The sequence below is a fragment of the Lissotriton vulgaris genome, chromosome 1_2 (genome assembly GCF_964263255.1).
Source record: "Lissotriton vulgaris chromosome 1_2, aLisVul1.2, whole genome shotgun sequence".
Lineage (NCBI taxonomy): Eukaryota > Metazoa > Chordata > Amphibia > Caudata > Salamandridae > Lissotriton > Lissotriton vulgaris.
This window is the reverse complement of record NC_141686.1, coordinates 144683915-144706974: the sequence shown is the minus strand read 5'-3', so window position 1 is coordinate 144706974 and position 23060 is coordinate 144683915. Positions and strand designations below refer to the sequence as shown.

The window sequence follows — 23060 nt, the reverse complement described above, 5'->3', positions numbered from 1 at the left end:
TGTGGCATCCCACACATGTTTTGCTCCCCCAAACAGTAGGATCTCTGATTTCCCGGTATTCAGCTTCAGGGAATGCTTGTGCATCCAATGGGCCATTTCTCCCAGACAGTTGTGTAGTTTGGATTTAATGACCTCAGGGCCTTCATCCATAGTCACCACCAGCTGTGTGTCGTCTGTGTATGAGCAGACTCCAATGACCCACTTCCTCCCAATGTCGGCTAAGGATGAAACATAGACATTGAAGAGGGTGGGGCTCAAGGAGGCGCCTTGTGGTACCCCGCAGCTGATGGTGCTTGGTTTGGAGTGAAACTGTCCCATATGTACAGCTTGGGTACGGTTGGATAAGAAGGAGTGGAGCCAGCCCAAAGCTTTAGATTGTACTCCCTTACTTCGAAGTATGTGAAGCAGGCGTTCGTGGGAGACCGTATCAAACGCCGCTGACAGGTCGAGCAATATCAGTGCCACCGCCCCACCCTGGTCGGTGGTAGATCTGATACTGTCCGACACTGCCAGCAACGTTGCTTCGGTGCTGTTGTTGGCTCTAAACCCAGTTTGAGACGGGTCTAGGAGGGAGTTGGTCTCCAGGTATTTGGTCAGCTGTATGTTGACCAGTTTCTCCAGGGCTTTTGAAAGAAAAGGAAGCTGTGATATTGGTCTATAGTTCTCGGGGTTTAGGATGTCGGTTCCTGCTTTCTTTAGTAAGGGGGTGACAGAGGCGTGCTTCCAGGCATGTGGGAAGGTAGCTGTGGTTAGTGATTTATTGAACAGTTGGGTGATGAGGGGACAAAGCGTGGATGCAATTTTTGAAAACACAAAATGGGGGCAGGGATCTGAGGGGGATCCAGATTTGATTGTGTTCAGCACTGCAAGGACCTCCTCGGTTGACAATGGCTCGAAGCTGGTGAGGTGGGGCCCGGTGCCTAGGTCTAAGGAGTCTAGGAAGTCTATGCAGGATTCTGACGGAGGGACATTTATGGAGGAAGAGTCGAGCGAATTAATGTTTTGGGGGATGAAAGAGGAGTAGATCTTTTTGATTTTATCCGAAAAGAATGTACTAATACGTTCACAAGCCTCTGTTGAGGGGGTGAGAGTTTGTGACGTACTGGGGGGTTTGCCGAGTTCTTTGACTCTTTTGTTGAGTTACAGTTGTCTTGGATGCGTTGTGTGAAGTAATCCTTTTTTGCTTGTTTTATGGCAAGGATGTATTGTTTCCGAGCGTTGACGTAATTTAGTCTGGCTTCACTATCTTTGGATTTTCTCCATAGATGTTCCTTTATTTGGCAGGGTTTTTTTAGGCTTTTTAGGTTGGGAGTGTACCATTTCCCAGATATGGTTTTGGTTCTGGCTGTTCTTAGTGGGGCTAATGCATTAAGTGTTTGCAGTATGCCCTCCTCGAGTAGAGCGGCATTCAAGCAAATAGAAGAGTCCTCCGGAAATATGACCTTGTCTTTAGGGAAGTTGGAGTCAAAATTGGTTTCGTTAATCAACCTCCAAGCCCGTTTGGATATCTGTTGAGCGGTCTTGGTTTTGGGGGGTCGCCCAGGAAGAGTGAGAGAAAAATCTATAAGAAAGTGGTCTGACCAGGGCAGTGGGTTGATCTCTTTAATACTGGTGGAAGTGGTATTGGTGAATAGTAGATCTAATGTGTGGCCCGCAGAGTGCGTGGGGCCCACAATCCACTGTTTAAGTTGAAGAATTTCCATATCTGATTTGAGTTCAGAAGATCCTGGGGTATCTGTTTTTTCGAAATGAATGTTAAATTCACCGACTATCATGTAGTTTCTGTGTTTTAAACATATTGGCAGGAGTTGTTTTAATAGGTTTGATGTTTGTCTGATGTCCTGGGGGGTTGTAAACCACTGCGCCTGCTAGCATGGTAAAGCCGTCCAGGAGAATTTTGAACGGTAAAATTTTGTGTTCAGGTTGGGCGGTTGTTGTTTCGATCAAGCAGGTTAAGTGCTCTCTGAATATGACAGCAACCCCGCCACCTCTCTTTTTCCCGGCTCTATCTTTGGAGATGATTTTTTAGTTGGGGGGAATGGCAATCGCCAGGTCTGGAGCGTTGGACTCAGATAACCATGTTTCTGTTACGAAAACCAGGTCCGGTGACTTGGACGTTAATAGCTCCCAGATATCTAAAGCATGTCCCGGTAAAGATCTGGCGTTGAAATATAAGCAGTTTAATACAAGGTTATTATTCATAAGGGGTGAATGGCTATTGAATTGGGCTGGAGCCATACTGGACCAGTGACAGGCCATGCACAAGATGGGTCCATGGGTGGAGCCTGGTGTCAGGCGGGTACATTGGTGTCTTTCAGCACCTCTGTTGTCTTTCTGAAGAGTTAGCAGTTCGCTACGAGAATAGTGAATGGGTGTCTGCAGGCGTTGGGTTGAACTTGCAGGGGGTATCGCCCCTGGCCCCGGTCGGACGCGGACGGGCGCAGACGGGCTTGCCTTTGGCGCACCTTCGGCGCGCCTACGGTGCGCCCGCTGCGCGCGTCCGCTGCGCGTCCGAACTTGGCACATTTTATCAGGTAGAGGTGAGGGGGTGTAGCCTCAGGGCGGTGGGCGTGTCCCACTGTCCTCGCAATTTAATCAACAACTAATTTCCCCGCAGCAGCGTTTAGTCGGCTGCGCGGCGTCACACTGCGTTTCCAGATAGCAGGGGAAGTGCACAGAGCAACGTGGAGGTGATTTAAAAAGGGTGTCACAAACAATTTATACAGTTTTAAAAATAGCAGTAATGCTCCCGGCTTCCGCCTCAGGAGCTGGTCAAGTTCTGACACGCTAGTTGTTTTGGCGCGGTATAAGTACCTGCAGGGGGCGTGGCCTCAGGGCGGTGGGCGTGTCCCACTGTCCTCGCAATTTAATCAACAACTAATTTCCCCGCAGCAGCGTTTAGTTGGCTGCGCGGCGTCACACTGCGTTTCCAGATAGCAGGGGGAAGTGCACAGAGCAACGTGGAGGTGATTTAAAAAGGGTGTCACAAACAATTTATACAGTTTTAAAAATAGCAGCAATGCTCCCGGCTTCCGCCTCAGGAGCTGGTCAAGTTCTAGTGCTGTGAGTTCACGTCTGGAATCCCGTTTGTGCTCCGTTATCACTGCTATCGCTTCACCTCTGAGGACCGTTTTGTAAGCTTCCCAAACTACCGAGGGCGAGGACACCGTCCCATGGTTTTCTTTGAAATATTGCGTGGTTGCTAATTTGAGTTTCTTCCTGATCTTAGGGATATTCAAATAGTTGGGGTATATTGGGTATAATCTAGCACATTTCCTCTCTTTGGTGGTGAGTAATAGAGATATTGGGGAATGGTCAGACACACCTCTAGGTAGGATATCTATTTTATCTACCGATCCCAGTCCTACCCCCAGAAACAAAAAATAGTCTATTCGCGAAAGGCTATTGTGCACTGCGGAGTAATATGTGTAGTGGGTCGCCGTCTGGTTCAACTGTCGCCATAGGTCTGTAAGGCCCATTGCCTCCAGAAAACCAGGGAGTGTGGAAGATCCCCTTGGGCGGTCTCTCATGGGAAAGGTGTCTAGCGCGGGGTCCATTATTGAATTGAAGTCCCCCCCAATAATTGTATCACCCTCTGGGAGGTCTAGGAGAAATTTACCAAGTGCCGGTAATGCCGTAGAGTGGAGTGCCGGGGGGATGTACACGGAGACCACATTCAGAGGCCTCCCTTCCCATTGGCCATGCAAGGCCGCAAAACGACCCTGATCGTCCGTCCTGCGGCGTTCCACCAGGAAAGAGGATGTTTTTTTCATGAGTATCCCAGTCCCCCTGGAGCCTGTTGTGAATTCTGCATGTAACGCCATTACATACCCACGTCTGTTAAGTGCTTTACATGTAGACCCTGCGAGGTGTGTTTCTTGGATCATCACTAAGTCAGGTCCCTGGCGTTTAATGGCCTGCAAGACCAGACCTCTTTTAATTTTATCCCCTAAGCCTCTAACATTCCAGGTAAGCATGCGCAGGGGGGGCACTTCAGCCGTCGCAGGGGTGCCCTCAACGGGTGCAACGTTTAACTGTTGGGCCATTGGGTCGTGTAATCAGTGTCGCAAGCGATCGGTGGCCGACATCAACACAGATGCGGCGCCACGTGCTAGTGTGCGTGAATCGTGTGGCTTTTGGTGTGATAGCATACCATAAAACAGAAGTGATGACCAATAACAATAACTTGAACATTCGAACTCCCCCTCCATCCCCCCTCCCTGCTCCCCTGCTCCACGGACCGTTTCCCGCCCGCTTCCCCAACTTGGCAGAGTGCTTCACCCCATTCCCAGCTATCTTACTTGCTCGTGGGATTGGTGAGTCCCCTACAGGCACCGGCTATTGCCCACCCTACTCAGCTTAACCAGCTCCAGGTTCCCTCATTTCGCAAGTGCTTTGTCTCTTACGAAGTCCACATCTAAACCAGGGCCGGCTGCCCAGAGTCAAGTGGGTCCCGCTCCAAATCGGATTCCACTCCCGCTGTATCATCTTGATGTGAAGGACGGCTGGTCGGCTCGTCTGTGGGCTTGCCGTTACGATGGTTTGGCCGATCTCTGTGTGGACGCTGGTGCTGTCCCGCCTGTCTCCAACCATCAAGCCAGTCTCGTGCCACTTCAGGCTTGTCAAAGAACCACGCCTTTCCATCTGCCACAATTCGCAATTTGGCAGGGAACAGCATCGAATATGGTAGGCCTCTGTCTCGCAGCGTCTTCTTAACCTCCGTAAAGGACTTCCGGCGATTGGCCACCTCCGCTGTGTAATCTGGAAAGAAGGCCAAAGTTAAATTTTGGAGCTTGACTGGTGGTGAAACTCTTGCTGCCTGCAAGATTGCATCCCTGTCTCTGAAATTAAAAAGTCTAGCCAGTACAGGCCGCGGCGTTGCTCCTGGTTTGGGCGTTCCACCTGGCACCCGGTGCGCCCTCTCAACGGAGAAGAAGTGTGACAGGCCTTTAGGCTGCAGTTTATTTTTTATGAGGTCCTCGATGTAGAGGTCCATTGCTCCTTTCCCCTCTGTTTCCGGTAGGCCAAGTATGCGTATGTTATTTCTGCGGGAACGCCCTTCTTGGCCGTCCAGCTTTTCTTGTAACATCTTGGTGACTTTTTCCATGCGTTCCATCGCTATTTGCAGTTCTGAAGTGTCTTCAATAAGTGACTTTGTAACCACCTCGACCTGAGACACCCTTTCAGTCATTTTCTGAAAGTCCGCCCGTAGCAGAGTAACTTCTGAGGAGATGGAACCAACTGTTGTTTGCACCTCTGAGAGGGTCTTCATAATGTCCTCCAATGTCACCTTTTTTGTACCTTCCGTGTCTGGATTAGCACCTATGGAGTTTCGCCCACTGACTTGGGAGTGTCCGTGTTGGCTATAAGCAAATTTATCCAGTTTTGCCTGCGTCGAAGCGCTTCTGGTCCTTTTGCCCACCATGGCTCGAGGCGGTGTAGCGTCGTGTCTCGCTGCCCCGTGATTTGAGGCGTTGGCCGGGCGGTGTCAATGTCCGTTTCGAGTCACCTCCAGCCCAGCACACAGGCGTCCCACGATTGCAGCGTTAGGATTCCGGTCAGTGTCCAACCGGCGTGTCGTCTGTCGGGGCTTCTCCTACTACTCCGTTCCCGGGTGTGGTCGACACCGCCAATGTCACCTCAGCCACTCTACTTCATGCGGTGCTCCGCGGTCAGGGATCCAGGGGCTCCGGACCGTGTTTTCGGCAGCCTCGAGAATAGTCCTGTTCGCCACCGCCACGGCTAGTAGGCGTCTGCACTCCTGGCGTGCCTGTTCTTTTCCCGTTCTATTTGCGCCGACCAGGCCTCATCACCAATATGGCGCCCGATGGGGATCCGAGGTGCCGCCCACAGTGTGGAAACTTTCACTGTTCAGTCACCGCCGTGGTTTCTCTGCGGTTTTTCGCAGCCCCGGCAGCCGCTCCCGCCTACTCAAGCTTTGACGGCCCCCCAGAGGCTCCCACCATTAGTGCTTGTGTTGAAGCGTCTCTCGTCGCGTCCCTTTCTGGGGGGGGGGGGGCGGCAGTTGCCACCGAGTTCAATCCGGACAGGTCGCACTTCCGCCAGGGCTCGATAAGTACGCCATGCCAATGTCGCCAGGCAGCCGTAGGCCCTATTGCGCAAATGCCGGATGGTACAGTTCCCGGCACTCTATTTTCGTCGAAGTTGGATCAGGTGGTGCTGCTTTGGTCCCTGAGCTGGTACCGCCACTTCGGGCAGGCGGTGTGACGGATTAGATTATCGGATTTAACTTAAGGCCATTATGCCGCAAGGAGCTCCCGCTTCACGCTGCCGCCATGCTTGGCCGCTAGCCATGCCCCCAGGATTTTATTTTTGAGAATATGAAAAAAATAATGTCATCGTCACCCCCACCACTGGATATTTTCCGATGGCATGGGGGTCATTTTGTAGTTTCTACTGGCCATGTGTTCGCCCACTCTAGCTAGGGTGGCCAAACACTTGGCTAAACCTATGATGGGCCTTACTCCATTGGGCTGTCAGAAGTGTATGTCGACGGCTGAAACAAAGTAGTCTCCACCATCTACATGCTGAAATTCTGCTGCACTCTACATGATGTGGGCTGAACTTTGCTTTGGCGGAAAGGGTACTCCATAGTCATTGCAACGGAGTACCCTCACCACTAAAGTCTAAATTAGGCCCTTATTTATTATGGCAGTTCCTAAGCCCCTTAGGTTACAGTCACAGGAGCTAAGTCCTGTTAGGGCTCCATTCTTCCTTCAACAGTAACAAATACCCAGCCCTCCCCTACCCAGCACACGGACACCAGGAGCCATAATATGAATACAGTGCACTTTCCTTGTTTGTTCCACTGCACACCTTTCAAATGGTTTGCCATGCGTAAATAAGGAAAGTGCGCTGTATTACAAAGAATGCATTTCCCCCATGGCAGCCGTGAACTCGCACTGCCACCAGGACCGTGAACTTAAGTGAAATTCAGCTGCTTTGTCTTTCACAGTGCAGGCGGCAACCCACCTGCAGATGAGTGTAGTGAGTGACTGCATCAGTCTGCAAGGGAATGTCTGGGGGATGGTCCTTGGGTCACCCTTTATCTCCACCCCCCAGAGGGCTGCCTTCAGGAGGCACACTGAAAGTGTGCCCCACTAAACTTGTGTTTACCCCACAAGTCACTAATACATTGTGGGCACAGAGACCAAGTGATTCCATCATTTGCATGGGGCCCTGCCCTCATACAAGTAAGGGAACACCCTCTCATGATAGCGCTGGTGCTACATGTGCGAAAGCGCTATTGGTATTAAGGAAGTTGACACTCAAGTATCTGTGGCCCCTTTTGGTATACCATTGTGCCCCGGGTGCACACAAAGCAGGCACACATGCCTGTTGTACCACCAGGGCACAATTTATTATACCGCCCCAAAAGGCCATGCATCATCACATTCTCCCAGCATCCACTCATCATTCTACAGCATTCCTATTCAGCAAATGCATACAGACACATCATGTCACTACCGTACTACATTTTGTTGTACGCTCTCGGTCCTCCTTGAAGGGATTACCATACAGTAAGTTGTATAGAGGGTTGGGAGAGACAATTTGCTAAAAAGTCAATCTAGCGAAATCCTCGGAATCTCTTAATTAGCAACACAGGGTAAAAAAACCAATCTTCAGTGAATTATATAATTGGAATTGGAGAGCCCGCTCGGAATTGGAGACTTTGTGTGTGGAATATCCTTTGCCTGCCTGCCATACCGGAACAATCTCCTTATCTGCCTTGCTGGACCTTACGCCGATTTGGGGCTAACGTAGGAGTGCGGGACTGCAAGGACCAGTGGTCTTTCCAGCGAGTGACCTGCCACACCTGGGCCCTCTTCCCGCCCCTCCTCCCTGCACTTTAAAACTACCTGCGGCTCCCGCCTTGCGGGTGCCGCTCGGAATTGGAGACATAGTGTGTGGAATATCCTTTGCCTGCCTGCCATACCGGGACAATCTCCTTATCTGCCTTGCTGGACCTTACGCCGATTTGGGGCTAACGTCGGAGTGCGGGACTGCGAGGACCAGCAGTCTTTGCGGCGAGTGACCTGCTGCACCTGGGCCCTCTTCCCGCCCCTCCTCCTTATAAATAAATACGCCCATACCTGCGTTCGCGGGACGCGCGCGCCGGGCCAAGGGCGGGCCCGTTTAAGGCCGTTCCAGACCGGACCGGGCTCCCCCTCTTTCTCTTGGTCGAGTGGAACTGTATGTACGCTCTTAATAATTGCTCAGTTATTACTATTTGAATTTGGGGTTTTAATCTCTGTTTACTATTATGTCCACACGAGAAAGTAGGAGTAAGGCTGCTGCGGGAGGGACACAGCTAACGGGTACTCTAGACAATTTTATAATAAGGGCCAACTCAGTCATAGACCAAGGCATTAGTTTAATGGAACGCAGAGTGTCCCAGGATCTAGCTTTAGCAAAAAGATCATCTATGGGCCATTTTGCTACCGCTCGGACGCCCGAGCACATAAATAGAGTAAATACCGTAGAGATCCAAGCGGTTGTGCGCAGTATACCTAATGCGTTAGACCAGTCACACATACAGTTTTTAACTGACTCACAAGCCCCCCAGGTACTAGACAATACCCCAGAAACTGTTGTGGTTGGTTCCCTGGAAGACACAAACACAAGGCAACTGCGGGAGAGACGGGAGGGGGCTATACCGAAAAGGAAACGGCTGAACACAACCGTCCCAGGCGGAAGAAAACCTAAGGTAGCTAAAGCCTGAGGTATCAGTGACATATCTAGTAAACAAGGGGAGGAGCACGAGCAAGGTATACGGATTGGGACTGAACCCTTGGAGTTAGATGTACTTAATGAGGGAACAGACCCTGGTAGTGTAGAAGACCCCGCAGCGATTAATGAGGGTGCCGATAGTCAATTATTAAACAAAATGGGGAAGTTGATTAAAACTATTCTTTCACCCCTGGAAACTAGATTATTGCGAATTGAAAAGCAGCTCCTCGAACTGGATAAGTTTACTAGGAACCTGACCAACTCGAGGACAAATAAGCTACCATGTAATAAATCTATAAGCACCGGTTTGGATGGCCAAATAAATAACAAGCCTCCGCCATCAGCCCAAAAACCAAATCTAAACCCCACAATAGCACCAGGGAAGAAACTCCCAGGAAGACCTTCTGGCCCAAACCAACCCCCACAGGGGGGAACTTATTTCTCCTATTGCTTCAACCACAAATCCTAGAAAGAAACGGTTGGGGGTTTTATCCAGGGGTAGTTTTGCTCTTAATATGCCACCAGAAGCCAGCCCGTTCGTAGTTGTATTGACCGGGGTCCCGGAACTGGACGACCCTAGTGAGGAACAAGTTTGGTCATTGAAGAATAAAGTAACTCATTGGCTCAACACCAATCAACCATTACCACCGCATTTGACGAGTAAAATCTTAATGGTTCGCAGGGCGTTTTGGGTAGGCTACGACAGAAAAAAATCTCACAGGGACTGTGTGGTGGTTAAGTTTGAGGACCCACGCATGGTCGACTATATTTGTTCTTGGAGAACTCAAAGTAACAGAGCAGTTATTGAAACTAGACCGCTTTCATATTTTTACCCGCCCAGAGATCTGTCTGATTGTGGAGGGAACTGGTTTAAGGCTAGACACCAGGTGTGGGGAGGGATTGTAAACAGGGGCACTGAACATGTTGACAGTTGGAGAGGTGCTCCCACCGCCAACAGGTTCCGTTGTCTAGAAATGGTAGATTGACTGCACTCGACCCGCGTAAACAACGTTGGCTTTAATGAGGGACAACGTAAATTATACTACACTGACACTTATGGCTCAAAAAAGGAAGTGAAGAAATGGGCTACTATGGTGCTGGTTGTTCTATCATGTGTAGCCCATTGTGCAAGGGAGGAGAAACTACTGCTGTTTCACCAGTGAGCAAGGATGGGGCCAACCGTGCACAGGGAGACACAGTTATTGAGGTAGACCAAGTTCAGGCCGTCTATGTGGAGTCAGGTGAGTTTGATGAGTGCTTAGTCCCTGCTCCTTGTGTTAATGACGTGGGTAAGGGAGGAGATACGACCGTTGTTTCAGCAGAGAGTAAGGATGTGGCCAACCGCGCGCAGGGAGGCACAGGTTTGAGGTAGATCAAGCTCGGTCAACTCGTGATGTTTCAGGGGACTTTGATGAGTGTCTTGTCACTGTTCCTTGCGTAAATGGCCTAGTTGCCCCTATCGCTGGAGATCGACAACGAGAAAGGACAGAATCTAGGGGAAAAGTTGCCCTGCTATCCTGGAACATAGCAGGACTGTCAAATAAAATTAAGGACCCTGTATTCTTGTCTTTTATAGACAAGTTTACTATAGTTTGTCTTCAGGAATGCTGGGAGCAGTTCGAAATGCATATTAATGGCTGCCGAAACTTTTTCATACCAGCTAAGCAGTCAAGTAGGGGCAGACATTCAGGAGGTCTTTGTACCTTTATCTCCAATACCCTTAACATAACGGTTAAGAGACTTAACACAGGGTGGAATTACTATCAGCTACTCTCACAAAAATTAGGAGGAAATCAACACACTACTTTGATCAACTTTTATAACAATATTCCAAGGGGTGAATCAAGCAAAGTCTTTGAGGTTCTAGTAAATACTATGCATAACACATCTGAATCTGGCCAGGTGGATAATTGTGTCTTATTAACGGGTGATTTAAATGTTCATTTATGTCCCCACTGCGACTCAGACACATGCGGGTTGGTTAACCTCAAGGGAGACTCTTGCACCCATTTCGAACATACAACAAGTGGGAGTCTATTTAATGTCCTATTATTCCTTTGGGATTTGCAAATGAGCTTTGCAGCCCACAGGCTGTTTTACAGCCCACTTTCAATGGGCGGGGACATCGGTCAGTGATTGACTTTATATTGGTCTCTAATAGCCACCAATGAAACATTCTCGGTTTTAGTACTGAGGACACCGCAATGAGTGACCATTTTCCGATTACTACAACTTTTAACCTGGGTTGGAGCGGTAATCAAAGTAGCAACGCAGTTGATAACATATTGCCACGGGATAGCCTTGGCTAGTGCGAACAGCTACTCTATTAAATGGAATAGGGTCGAGCCCAAAGATTTCTTAGAGAGTTTAATAAAAAGTCAGTTCACAGATTTTATGATCTGCTTATCGGAAAGTTCTGATTCTACTTCGGTTCTATCGAATTTCCAAAAGATTTCTGAGCAGATCTGTAAGAAACTAACAGGCACGGCTCGGGTAAGTGCGGTGTCCAAGGCGGAGTGCTGGTTCGATTCTGAGTGCAGTAAAGCTCACTCGTTTCTATAGAAAACGCTTAAAATAGTAACGAAAAATATCCAAGACATAAGAAGCGCTAGAGCATATTATTATTCTGTACTAAAGGAAAGGAAAACCGTTCTGAAGGAAGCAGCGTGGGAGGCGCTTCATAAGGCCTGCGCCCTGAGAGATAATATTGCCTTTTGGAAGGCTGTGAATGCCCCTTTTTTTGTCGAAAGGAAAACAGACTCAATTGAGATTGCCATAGAGGAAGTCACATGGGTAACTCATTTCACTGAGGTGTACAAGAAGGACGACTTAGTGATTTCAGGGCACTCTGATTACTTGGGTCTTTTGGAGGCTGACTATCCGGGGCTGTTTCCCCTAGACATTGTTTTTTCCCTATCTGAAGTGGAATTAGCTATTGCAGAAAGTTCTATTGGTAAAGCGGCAGGACCAGATGGTGTCCCGATAGATACTTACAAGTCTAACACTAAATTATGGACACCTCTCCTGACCAATGTACTTAATAGTTGTAATAAAAAGGGATTCCCACCGACCTGGCAGGAAGCAATTGTAGTACCAATTTTTAAAAAGAGAGATCGAAATGATCCGAAGTGCTACAGGCCCATTTCACTATTAGATTCGTTAATGAAAATAGCTGGCAGAATAATATTAAATTAAATAGATTACAGTCATGGGCAGACGACTCAGGTGCCCTTTCCAAATTCAAATACGGCTTTAAAGCAGGCCTGGGCACGGTAGAACAAGGATTACATTTGGCCCTGATTACAGGCAAGTATGTGGTGGCGAAAAAAGGTAACTTATTCATGACATTCGTCGATTAAAGCTCGGTGTTTGACTGTTTAAGTCATGATATTTTGTGGGACACCTTATTACTCCTTGGAATTGATCGTAATATTCTTAATTTTATCAAAGAACTGTATAGAGGCGCTGGGGCAAAGGTGCGATTCGGGAGGAGGGGGAATGTACAGCTAAATTCCCCATAATGAAAGGCGTATGACAGGGCTGCATTCTTGCACCCTTTTTATTTAATTTATATACTAATAGCGTGGCCGACCATCTAGCGCGCAATAACTTGGATTTTCCCCGAATTGAAGGAGCCTCAGCACCTATTCTACTATACGCAGTTGATGCAGTGATAATGGCAAGCACCCAAGTGGGCCTCCAGAAAGAACAAATTATTTTCTCAGACTCCATGGGATCTTGGGGCCTAAAGATTAACATTGGGAAAACCTACACCATGTGCTGCTCATCCAAATCTAACGTTCAATGTAACACCTTTTTTGAACAGTCAAAGATAGAACTAACTAGTACCTTTTCTTATCTAGAGATAGTTTTTAATAAAAAGGGTACCTGGTCAACAGCCGTCACGACAAGAAAGTTAGCACTTTCCTGTGCGATTGGGGCAGTTAGACAATTTACTAACAAACTGGGGGCGGTCGGCCGGTACGCATCCTGCTGGATATTTACAAAGCAAATGCGTGTCGACTGCTATATATGGAGCGGGTATCTGGGGGGGTCGCAGACTGTCAAGAAATCCAATCAAGTGAAAATGCGTTTCTGCAATACTTATTAGCCGTCCCCAAGTCAACATCCACCTATGTATGCCATAAGGAGCTCGCCGTGGTCTACATTTCTGATTTAATCAAGGTAAGCCCTGTTTTGCTATGGCATAAGGTGTGGACCTCTATAGCAACTGAGTTCAACATGGCAACTATCCAGGACTGCCTTAAATACCAAGGAGCACATAAAATTGTCTGGCTCTCCTATGTAAAGGGATTTTGAACAGACTTAGGGTATCCTGAATTTTTCGATACTCCCTCCTCGCTGACCTCCATTACAAGAAAGGCCTTGAAAGATCTGTGCCTCACGTTCTTAGAGGACAAACGATGGAGGATTGAGGGGTGGAAGTTGTCAGTCATTCAGAACCAATTATTCCTACAGGATCCCGGCATGCAGGGTTATTTAACGTCTGTTCAGAGTTGTTACAGCAGGATGTTGTTATCACGGCTAAGGACAGGTAGCTTTTTCAGGCTGATTACTTTCCCAAGACACAAACAATTGGTCTAGAAATCTAATTCCGTGCCCGTGTGATGAGACTTCCGATCAATCCATGCTACATTGTATTTTATTCTGCAGGTTTTATTCATATTGCAGGAAAAGATATTTGTTACCATTATTGAAGGATTGGCGTTTAAGACAGTGTAGACCAGCCCTTTTGAAAATCCAATTGTTACAAGATGGAATGACAATGTACTTGGTTTCAATGTTTTTAAAGAGTATTGTTAGATGTAGACCTACCATGCACTGAGTTCTTCTAAATTGAACCGTACCTGTTATTGTAACAATGGTTATTGTAACTCTAACTTTTATTATGTATTTTGCTGTTCTTTTATGATTCATTTTTTGAAATCGAATAAAGCTATCTTTGATTCATTGAAATATATAAACGGATGGATTTCTGACCTGAGCTGGGAATTCCACAATGGTTCATGGAAGTACCACCTGCTGTTGGCTTTTTGTGCTCATTGTAGTGCATATGAACCTGGCAAAAAAGTTGGATTCATGGTGTGACTACCATCCATGTGCTGCAGATAAAACAATACAATATTCTGCTATAGAGATAAACACACTGCAGGCTTAATTGAGGCACGAAGGGGAGTAATAGGGGTGCAGCATCAAGGCAAAAAAGTTGAACTCATTAACAATTATGGGTAGAATCCTGGAGAAATCCATTCAAAGTCGTTTATATTTGTATTTCCCTCCATCACATGAGCGCATTGCCCTGGAAATGTGTCATGAAATCCCTTCTGAAATGTCAGTTTCTAATTTCAACACCTTAAATATTGAAAATATTTTTAAATATGGAACATTTAGAGGTTTCAGGCTAAGACATGGGCTGCACACGTTTTACCTCAGCAATGTTTTGCGAAGGTTTAAAACATTATTTCACTTACACAAGTCTGAAAATGACCGGTTCACCTTCTCCCGTGAAAATGTGTTCTCTATATAGAGAGATACTTTTATATTTGAGGAGATAATTTTCACTCTTTTCGAAACCAGCCAAAATGTATGCAGAATTATTTATTTGCTAGTTTTCCTTCTGCTGGACTTATCTATACATAATGTCACTGTAGATTTGTAAACTAATGCTCCAATCACCAACTGGGTGCACATTCAGGTTCTGGTACTGACTCCTGTTTGCACGTGACATTTTTGTTTAATCCTGGTGCTATTTGTGTAATATGTGGGGGTATTACCTAACAGCTGTTTTGCTAGGTCAAACAGGGCTCCAATCGGTTGGGTAAATGAAACACGTGCTGAGTGCAAGGATCGGAATGAGGAACAACGTGCTCTTAGCTGTCACACCCCATTCACTAGTGTGTGTGAAGCAAAATGCGTTGCAGATTGCACAGCAGGTACATTCGAATCCTGTTGAGTGTGTACTTACCCGGTGTACAGTTTCACCCCTTATGAAATCGGAGCTAAATAGTTTCTCTGAGGTATACTTTATACAAAACCAGTTTGACAGTTTAAATAAGGTTACACGCAACATAAATTGCAACCGAATTCAGGGTTTTGAAGTGGATATTACTGTAAAAAGTCAAACTTCACACAACATATCAATTTTTAGTCACCTTCGTGGCTGTCTGTCATAAAATACACTGGTTATCGGTATAAATGGGTACGGGGCACCTGTGTTGTGTCTTATTCGCATCGGACTTGGAGTGTCTTCTATTGAAATAAATTAGGTGCAGCATTTGGTGTGAAAAATACAACTTCGTTAAAAAAAGATTTCCAGCAGATAGACTAAAATAAAGTAAGGTTTATCAATGCAATCATATAGGGTAACCTATTACGCTAGCCCCATAACTATAGTCCCCAAACCATTAACCATATACCATTTGTCACTTATCTATAACCTTAAGCCTATCCTTATAATTTACAGAAAACATTTAACCCTATTTCCTTAACCATATACCCATTTCCAACTAAACTCCTTTCCCCATACCCCTAGCCTATATACGCTATGTCCTACACCTTTAAACCTATACTTCTAACCATATACCCATAAAACCTATACCCCAAAAACATTATCTTGCCTTTACCCCTAACACCCCTAACACCAAGACCATACCCATAAACCTGATGCCCTTCACCCATAGCTCTTAACCCTTAACTCAATACCCTAAATCCTTTAAAGGCCTTATACCCCAAACACTTACCCCTGTATCCTTAACTCCGAGCCTTATACCCTACGCACCTAACCCCATTCTCTAAACCCTTAATCCTATATTGCAAGCACTTAAACCTAGCCATAACCATATGCATTTAACCCTACATCCCTAATCTTGTACCCTATACTTTATACTGTGTACCCTTAAATTCTAATCCTTAATCCATTCAACTCTTTTTGACTGTCTTACTTCAATATATTTTGGGAGCAAATTCTGTGGGGAGTGCTCTTTTTTCAAAGTATGTTTACCCTAATAATGTCCACATGCTGTGAAAAAGAATGTTTCAAGTCTAAAGAGCCTGTTGGCGGAGTTGAGATGTAAAATGATCCATAACTTTCATCTGTTGCCAAACATACCTATCCAATTCTCCAAAACCTGATAGGACTCTTCTTCTTCTTCCTAACAGAATGAAGATGGAAGCCTTTACTGTGTGGTCACAGAGACTAAGGCAAAGAATGGAAAGGCGATCAAAAATGGCAATATAACCACTCACGAAAAGAAGGACTCAAACAAACTTGCCTACTGCGTCACTGACGTACCACCGTGGTACTTGTGCATCCTTCTGGGTATTCAGGTGAGAAGAGTCGGAGGCAGGAGATGGAGGTTGGTGTGGACTGACAACCACCGAGACAGACATGTCTTTTGGATTATTTGAATGGTGCATGGGTCAAAAACGTGATGTGGGTACACATTTAAATTTTTTCCAGAAGCCATCATCACCTGGTACTAACTACAAGTATAAGTGTAAGTTCTCCAGGAAAAGAACACTGACATGTATTGCACATCTGGAAGTGTTTAGTAGTATGGCCACATAAACTACATTATTCTTAATAAAACAAACATACTCACTTTAAATAAAACATTTGTAAATAAATTTAGCTATAGGAATGCGGGACCCTGAAAAGTGTAGGAACTTAGATATAATTCCGTTTCTGCCCTCCCCAATTCCTTGTGTCCGCCATGGGGTTATGAAGTAGAAGGAGGGGAATGCAAGGTCTGACCAATGAGAGGACGGGTTATCGGCATGATAATGGTTTTTCTTCCTTTTCTTAGGTGATATTACATTGATTTCAAAGGTGGTGAATACACTTGGAGCCTGATTTAGATCTTGGCGGACTGGCTACTCCATCACAATGGTGACGGATATCCCGTCCACCGAAATGTAAATCCCATTATATCATATGGGATTTATAATCCTCACGCTTCTTTACTGCAAACCAGGAGTTTACTTTTGTCACTTAAGAACTGAATTTATAAACTATTGATCTGTAAAAGTGGGGATTGTCCCTTCTCATACTGTGTGTTTTATCTCTGATCACCAGCACTACCTGACTGCCTTGGGTGGTATTGTGGCCATCCCACTGATCCTGTCCAAAGGGCTGTGCCTGACACATGACCCACTGACTCAAAGTCACCTCATCAGCACCATCTTCTTCGTCTCTGGAATCTGTACCCTGCTTCAAGTCGTTTTCGGAGTCAGGTTAGTGAAGCTTTGAACCGTCTGAATTAAGACGCTTGTTTTAAACTAGACTGCCAAAATATAGACCATTTCCTTGACAGTCTATACCCTCTCACTTATACCCATTATTTAAAAGAGGACCTTCCCCTGGATGGATCCCAATCTTTGAAGTCATATTTTGCAAATGCGCTAGTTATAGTTGGAGCGGATCGACGGACAATTGGCATTTGTAAAATAACAAAAGGCACACAAAGACAAGTTTGTTTACATAGGTGAAAGGACTGCCCATTATACTCCACTTGGGATTTTACTGAATGTTTTGACTAGGAAAGAATGGGTGACTGGGTGCTTTTGTGAAAGGCAGAATAAAGTGGTATGCTTTTCATTCTAAACTGTTTGCATAGTTATAGAACAAGAGTATTGAATCTGTAAAATTGTGGAACCAAATTTATCAAAGCACAAATATTGACGACCAAAATATCAATACATTAAAGATGTATAGGTAAGTACAGGTTAAGTATACTTAACTCTAAGTACATGCACATTGATAATATACATCTTCAAGGCACCTATATGTGGAGTTAAGTGTTTTAAATACATACATACTCTTTGCTGCTTTGCCTGCTACACGCTAGTGCGACGGGGAAGAAGGAACCACCATCCACAGACTGCTTCGCTGCGTGCACGTCGCCAACGTACTTCCTACGTGCCAGGAGGCGCTCAAATCCAGGCCAGGGCTCCTGCATCGCGTGACGTGCTTGGGCATGCCCGGGCCATGGGTGGGCTTGTCTGCGCCCGTCCGAGACTGGAAGAGGCTGGGCTGGGCCTACCCTCTTGGCTGTCCTTGGGTTTGGATGATCGCCTTTTACCTCATCTCCGATAACGCATTGGTGGCCTAACGTAGCAAACCAAGCTTCCTACAGTCCTATTTGCAGTGATTGAGGCAGAGGACCAGGTAGGAAGGCAGTTTGCCTTATTTTTAACTTATTGACATTGGCATCGTGTGAGGTGGTTATAGGGTGTATGTAAGCTGAGGGACCCGGTACTTTGAATATCTTGGTTACTCTCCTCAGCATAAGGAGGCAATGAGTGATAGATTTTGCCTGTTTGTTGGGACCAGAGACCTGTTATTTCATAACATTCATCTGAGGACAACATGGGGAAGTGCAAGGTGACCTTAGCCCCTGGGAGGACCCCGCCAGGAACTACAGCGTCAGTGGTAACCATGGACTCGTCTCTGCTGCAAGCCGCAGCACTGCTGGATAAGGAGATTGAGGTGGTGAACCGACGGCTCTCTAGGGCCCTCATTATTGCTCCATCCCTCATGCTCGCAAATACACAATTGACTTTGGCCAGTGCCGAAGCATCTTTAAATAACCCTAGGCTACAAGAGGACGCACAGAGGGCCGATAAAGCACCTTTAAGCCAAGGGCAAGTGGCAGTCACCTCCAGCGAGCATCCAGTTAATTTAAAAGCTGCTGGTTCTTCTACGTGAGAGAGATCAATAGTGGCTGAGTTTGTCAGTTTAGGGACAAGCACAAAATGAAAGACCCAAACAACCCGGGGTAAGGCGAAAAGATCAAGACTTAACCCAATACCCCAAGAGTCACCGACTCCTCAAGTACTGGTCAAGGCAGACTTTGTGGGCATTTTGGAATCCCAGCAATTAGAGAATCGGATACATGCTCGACACCCTGTATCCACTTTGGGTGTAAATCATGGAAGTATGGATAGGCAGATTATGCGGGATTCAACTGCCTTGGGGAGCTACTTACCTAGGGGGCAATTGCAGCGGGGAGGGGAGGTTCTATGCAGAACCTACCTGGTATTCTTCTGCCAGCTGAATCAACTCCCTATAACGTGATATTGGGGAATGTGCCAACTCTCCCCAGGGTACCAAAGAGGACTTCTTTCAACTAAAGAACAAAGTCCTATTCTGGTTATTATGTAATACCACTCTTGGAATGAGGGTGGGAAAAAACATCAACATGGTGTGAAGGGTTAACTGGATCAGCAGTTCCTTTAAGTCTTGCAAAGGCGATTGTGTCATCATAAATTAACAGGTCCCACAATGGCTTTACTCCTTGGCTTTTTTTATAAACCAGAATCATCGGGGCATAACTATATGAATATTGTTAATAGTGTCCCACTAAATGGATGCTCGCAATTACATTTTCCTACCAGGAATGCTCATATTAATCTGCCTCCTACATCAACTCACCTGAATTATATACTCCAAAGTCGGCAAGATTCTGGTCCACCCTCTCTGGAGTTGTCAAACCGTTTCACTTCCCTAGCTGGCATGGATGCCGGTGATTGACTTAGTGGACCCTCTTTTACGGATTTAGAGAAACCTAATGGCCAGGGGGTTTCTTTAGCTCAAAGTCATGGGTCTGTGGGCGATTGTGGTAAAACTTTATATCCTGTAACATCGCAAGGTTAACCAATAAGTTTTCTGATACGCCGTGGATCGCATTTGTGAAACAATTTAGTCTGATAGTTTTACAGGAAACATGGTTGATGGATAGTAGTTTATTTCTAGAAGGATATAAGTCATTTTTTGTCCCGGCCTCCCCCTCTATTGTTGGCAGACCCAAGAGTGGTCTCTCAATTTACATCTCTCTGGCAGTAGAATGCGAGATATTGGTCTTGCCAACATTGAGTTCATGTATACAGACTCTGGTACTAAGCAAAGGGTCGAACAAATTGGGTCTCACTCATTTTTATAATTCAATATCATGCTCCCAGGGTGATTGTAACATCAGTTAGTTAGGCTCCTTGGTCCCGATTCACAGAATGAACTTAAGACTCAATCCTAAACTTACTACTATTTTGGTATTCACAGAATGCACTTACTACTTTTGGCATTCACAGAATGAACTTACTACTTTTGGTATTCACAGAAGTTAGGATTTTTTCTTAAGTCTGTCTTAAGACAGACTTAAGACAGACTTAAGACAAAATCCTAACTTCTGTGAATACCAAAACTAGTAAGTTTGTTCTGTGAATGCCAAAAGTAGTAAGTGCATTCTGTGAATACCAAAATAGTAGTAAGTTTAGGATTGAGTCTTAAGTTCATTCTGTGAATCAGGCCCCTTTATAAGGCAAGATTGGGAGGCAGTACTCCAAAATTTCCTGATTGCCTGGGATTTTAACATCCATCCAAGTGGACACCCCAGGGTCTCAAGATTGACTGATCTGGGTTGTCCACGGGTGAATGGAATTCACTTTAAATATTCTTTACCGGGGGACATGATGAACAACTGTCTTCAAGAATTTGATTTATTGTCTCTCATGTTTTTGTTTGACCCTTTAGCAAGGCTGCAGTCCCATCTTTTAAAGGGAGGGGTGGTGGCTCATTTATAGATTTTATATTAATTTCAACGACTTTACAATCTTTATGTGTAGCTTTCACCATTCAAGCTAGCATTCATAGTGACCACAATACTTTGTGTGTTGATTTCCGTGGACCCCTATTGTTGTCCGATGGAGGGGTTGGGAGGAATGGGACAGTGAGACCAACAGATGGTAAAAGACGACTAAAGTGGACCCAACTATCTCCAGGTGCATTTTTCGAGTCAGTAATAGGTTCATGTGCCAGAGAGTTAGCTTTGTGTGCCTCACCGTTTACACCCCCGAAGGAGGTTACCACTGCTTTTAAAACCATTTCTGTTAAAGTAGGCAATTTCTTAAGTATGCCGGTAGGACGAATAGTTATTCAGACCCCTAAATGGTTTGATTACTCCTACTCCCAGGCCGCCACAGGAAAACTGTGGGAAGCTTTAAATAGGAGCCCAAGAAACCAGATCCTGGTCAGATCGTGTCGGAGAGATTATAAACTAGAACTGGCTAAACGCAAGTTGGCCTTGAAGGAGTAAGCATGGAGGGGGTTAATCGAGGCTAGTACTCTGAAGAATAGCTCTAGATTTTGGAACATTATCAACATCCTTTTTCTAAATCAGGAGGAGAGAAGCGCAGTAGCTGCACATATCACAGAGGAGGAGTGGGTGCTTCACTTCGAAACTATGAGAGTCCCCCTGAGGTAAACTGCCTGCTTGACCACTAGACAGACACCTCTGACCTAGGGCTGGACAGGTAACCAAAACGGGCCCTGGCAAAGTGCTCAGCCGCCCCTCTGGGGGAGTTGGGGGTGCCGCCAAGTTCTTTGCCAGGGCCGGCTTTCGGCTGATTTTGTTACAGGGGCAAATTTGCAGCTATGCTGCAAAAACGGCCCTGTAACAAAATCGTCCCCCTGGGACCAAAAAAACGGCACCCACCCGTGCGGCGCACCAGGGGATTGCCCGGGGCCCACTACGGCCAGTCCGGGCCTGCTCTGACCTGGATGAGATTAAGGAGTGTATTACCAGATTGACAAGCAACAAAGCCACAGGACCAGACACCATCCCGCCGGATCTTTTTAAACCCTTGCGTGCGGCCGCGATTCTGCGCCTGTGCGGCGCTTTTAAAGGGTGGGCGGGTTTATGACGGCCCCCAGCTGTCATCAGCACATGAGCACAGTGCTGCATGACGGACGGGGCCATCATCAGCAGGCAAGGGGTTAAATCAGATCCCACATTTTGGGCTCCTGTCCTTGCTGCAGTAATTAATGCTGCAGTAAAAACTGGATACTCTGAGTCCTGGGCTACTTCGACTATGGTGCCTGTTTTTAAAAAATGTAACTGAGATAGCTCTCATTGCTATAGACCGATCTCGTTGTTGGATTCGGTGGTTAAGGTAGTGGGTCGAGAACTCTTAGACAGGCTGACCAGTTGGGCGGCAGAACATACTATTCTATCAGATGTAGAGTGCGGGTTCCGCCCAAGGCAGTCTACCGTGGCCCAGTGCCTTAACCTAACCATGATCCTTAACAAATACATGGTCGCCCGTCCTGGCACTATCTATTTAGCTTTCAAAGATCTGTCTTCCACGTTTGATCACGTGAATAGGGTCATACTCTGGCAGTCCTTGTTAGATATTGGTGTTGATGGCAGTATTGTTTACTTTTTAGAAGATCTTCACTGTGCAACTAAGGCCCATGTTAGATTCTCTCAGGATTTAAGAGTCTCACGTAATTTCGATATAACGAGAGGAGTACGCCAAGGGTTTATTTTAGCCGCCTTTTTCTTTAATTTATACATAAATGATTTGGATAAAGCCCTATTGATGACAGGAGTAGATTACCCGCAAGTACTCCAATGCGGTCTGCCAGTTCTATTACGTGCGGACAGCGCGGTTCTTATATCTAGGCCCTCTAGGGGGCTACAAACTTTGCTGGATGCTTTCTCTGCTTTTATGTGGTATCGGGACCTATCTATAACCGAAAAAGTCTATTCAATTTACGGTAGGATCTGCTCAGGTTCCCCGCACCGATGTTTTCACGTATCTGGGGTTCATAAAGGACGATCAGATGAAATGGGACCCTCTTAAACAGAGAAAGAGGGGAGGCCTGGTGAGGGTGAATGCGGTTATTTTCAATTTCGCCTTAAAATTAGGTAAGAGACCGATCGCGGTGCTTTTAAAGATCTATCAGGCCAAGAAGGTTGCGATGGCCTCTTATGGTAGCGAAATATGGGGGCATGTTACTATAGATAATAATAATAATAGTAATCCACATTTGTAAAGTGTGAACAATCACCCGTAAGGGTCTCTAGGCGCTGGGGGCCATCAGGAAGTTTAAGCAAGCTACTGCCCAGAGTCACATGGTGCTGGGCTAATCTGCTGCCGGCGCCGGGGATCGAACCGTGATTACCAGATTCCAGCGTCAGTCGTCCTGGCCGCGGCGCCACACCTCTCCCTAGATGACCTACAAGTAGCTGATAATGCATTCCTAAAGTCCTTATTAGGCATCCCTCGTGGTACTTCTACTATAGTGGTTCATGAAGAATTGGGGGTGCATTACCTAAGTTACATATTGGCCCTCTGACCTCTAACTCTCTGGATGAAAATCTGGCTGAGCGAAGGATCATCATTGAGTCAACTGATATTGAAAGAGTGTATGACCCTTGACCATTGCCTTCCACATACCTTGGCTCACGTTTTTTACTGACCAGGTTTCGCCTGGACTTTTTTCGATTTTT

The 23060-nt window shown here is 46.2% G+C and overlaps 1 protein-coding gene and 1 long non-coding RNA gene across 2 annotated transcripts in view; one reads left to right on the top strand and one right to left on the bottom strand.

The window, feature by feature from the left end:
• LOC147734710 (solute carrier family 23 member 1-like) overlaps positions 1-23060 on the top strand; it is a 338504-nt gene that overhangs the window by 123236 nt on the left and 192208 nt on the right. The window contains exons 2-3 of the mRNA XM_086952993.1: positions 15931-16098; positions 16847-17004. Coding sequence (XP_086809119.1) covers positions 15931-16098; positions 16847-17004 — 326 coding nt within the window. The remainder of the gene's footprint in view (positions 1-15930; positions 16099-16846; positions 17005-23060) is intronic.
• Positions 1-23060, bottom strand: part of LOC147734711 (uncharacterized) — an 80535-nt gene that overhangs the window by 29168 nt on the left and 28307 nt on the right. The gene's annotated exons all lie outside the window — the stretch shown is intronic.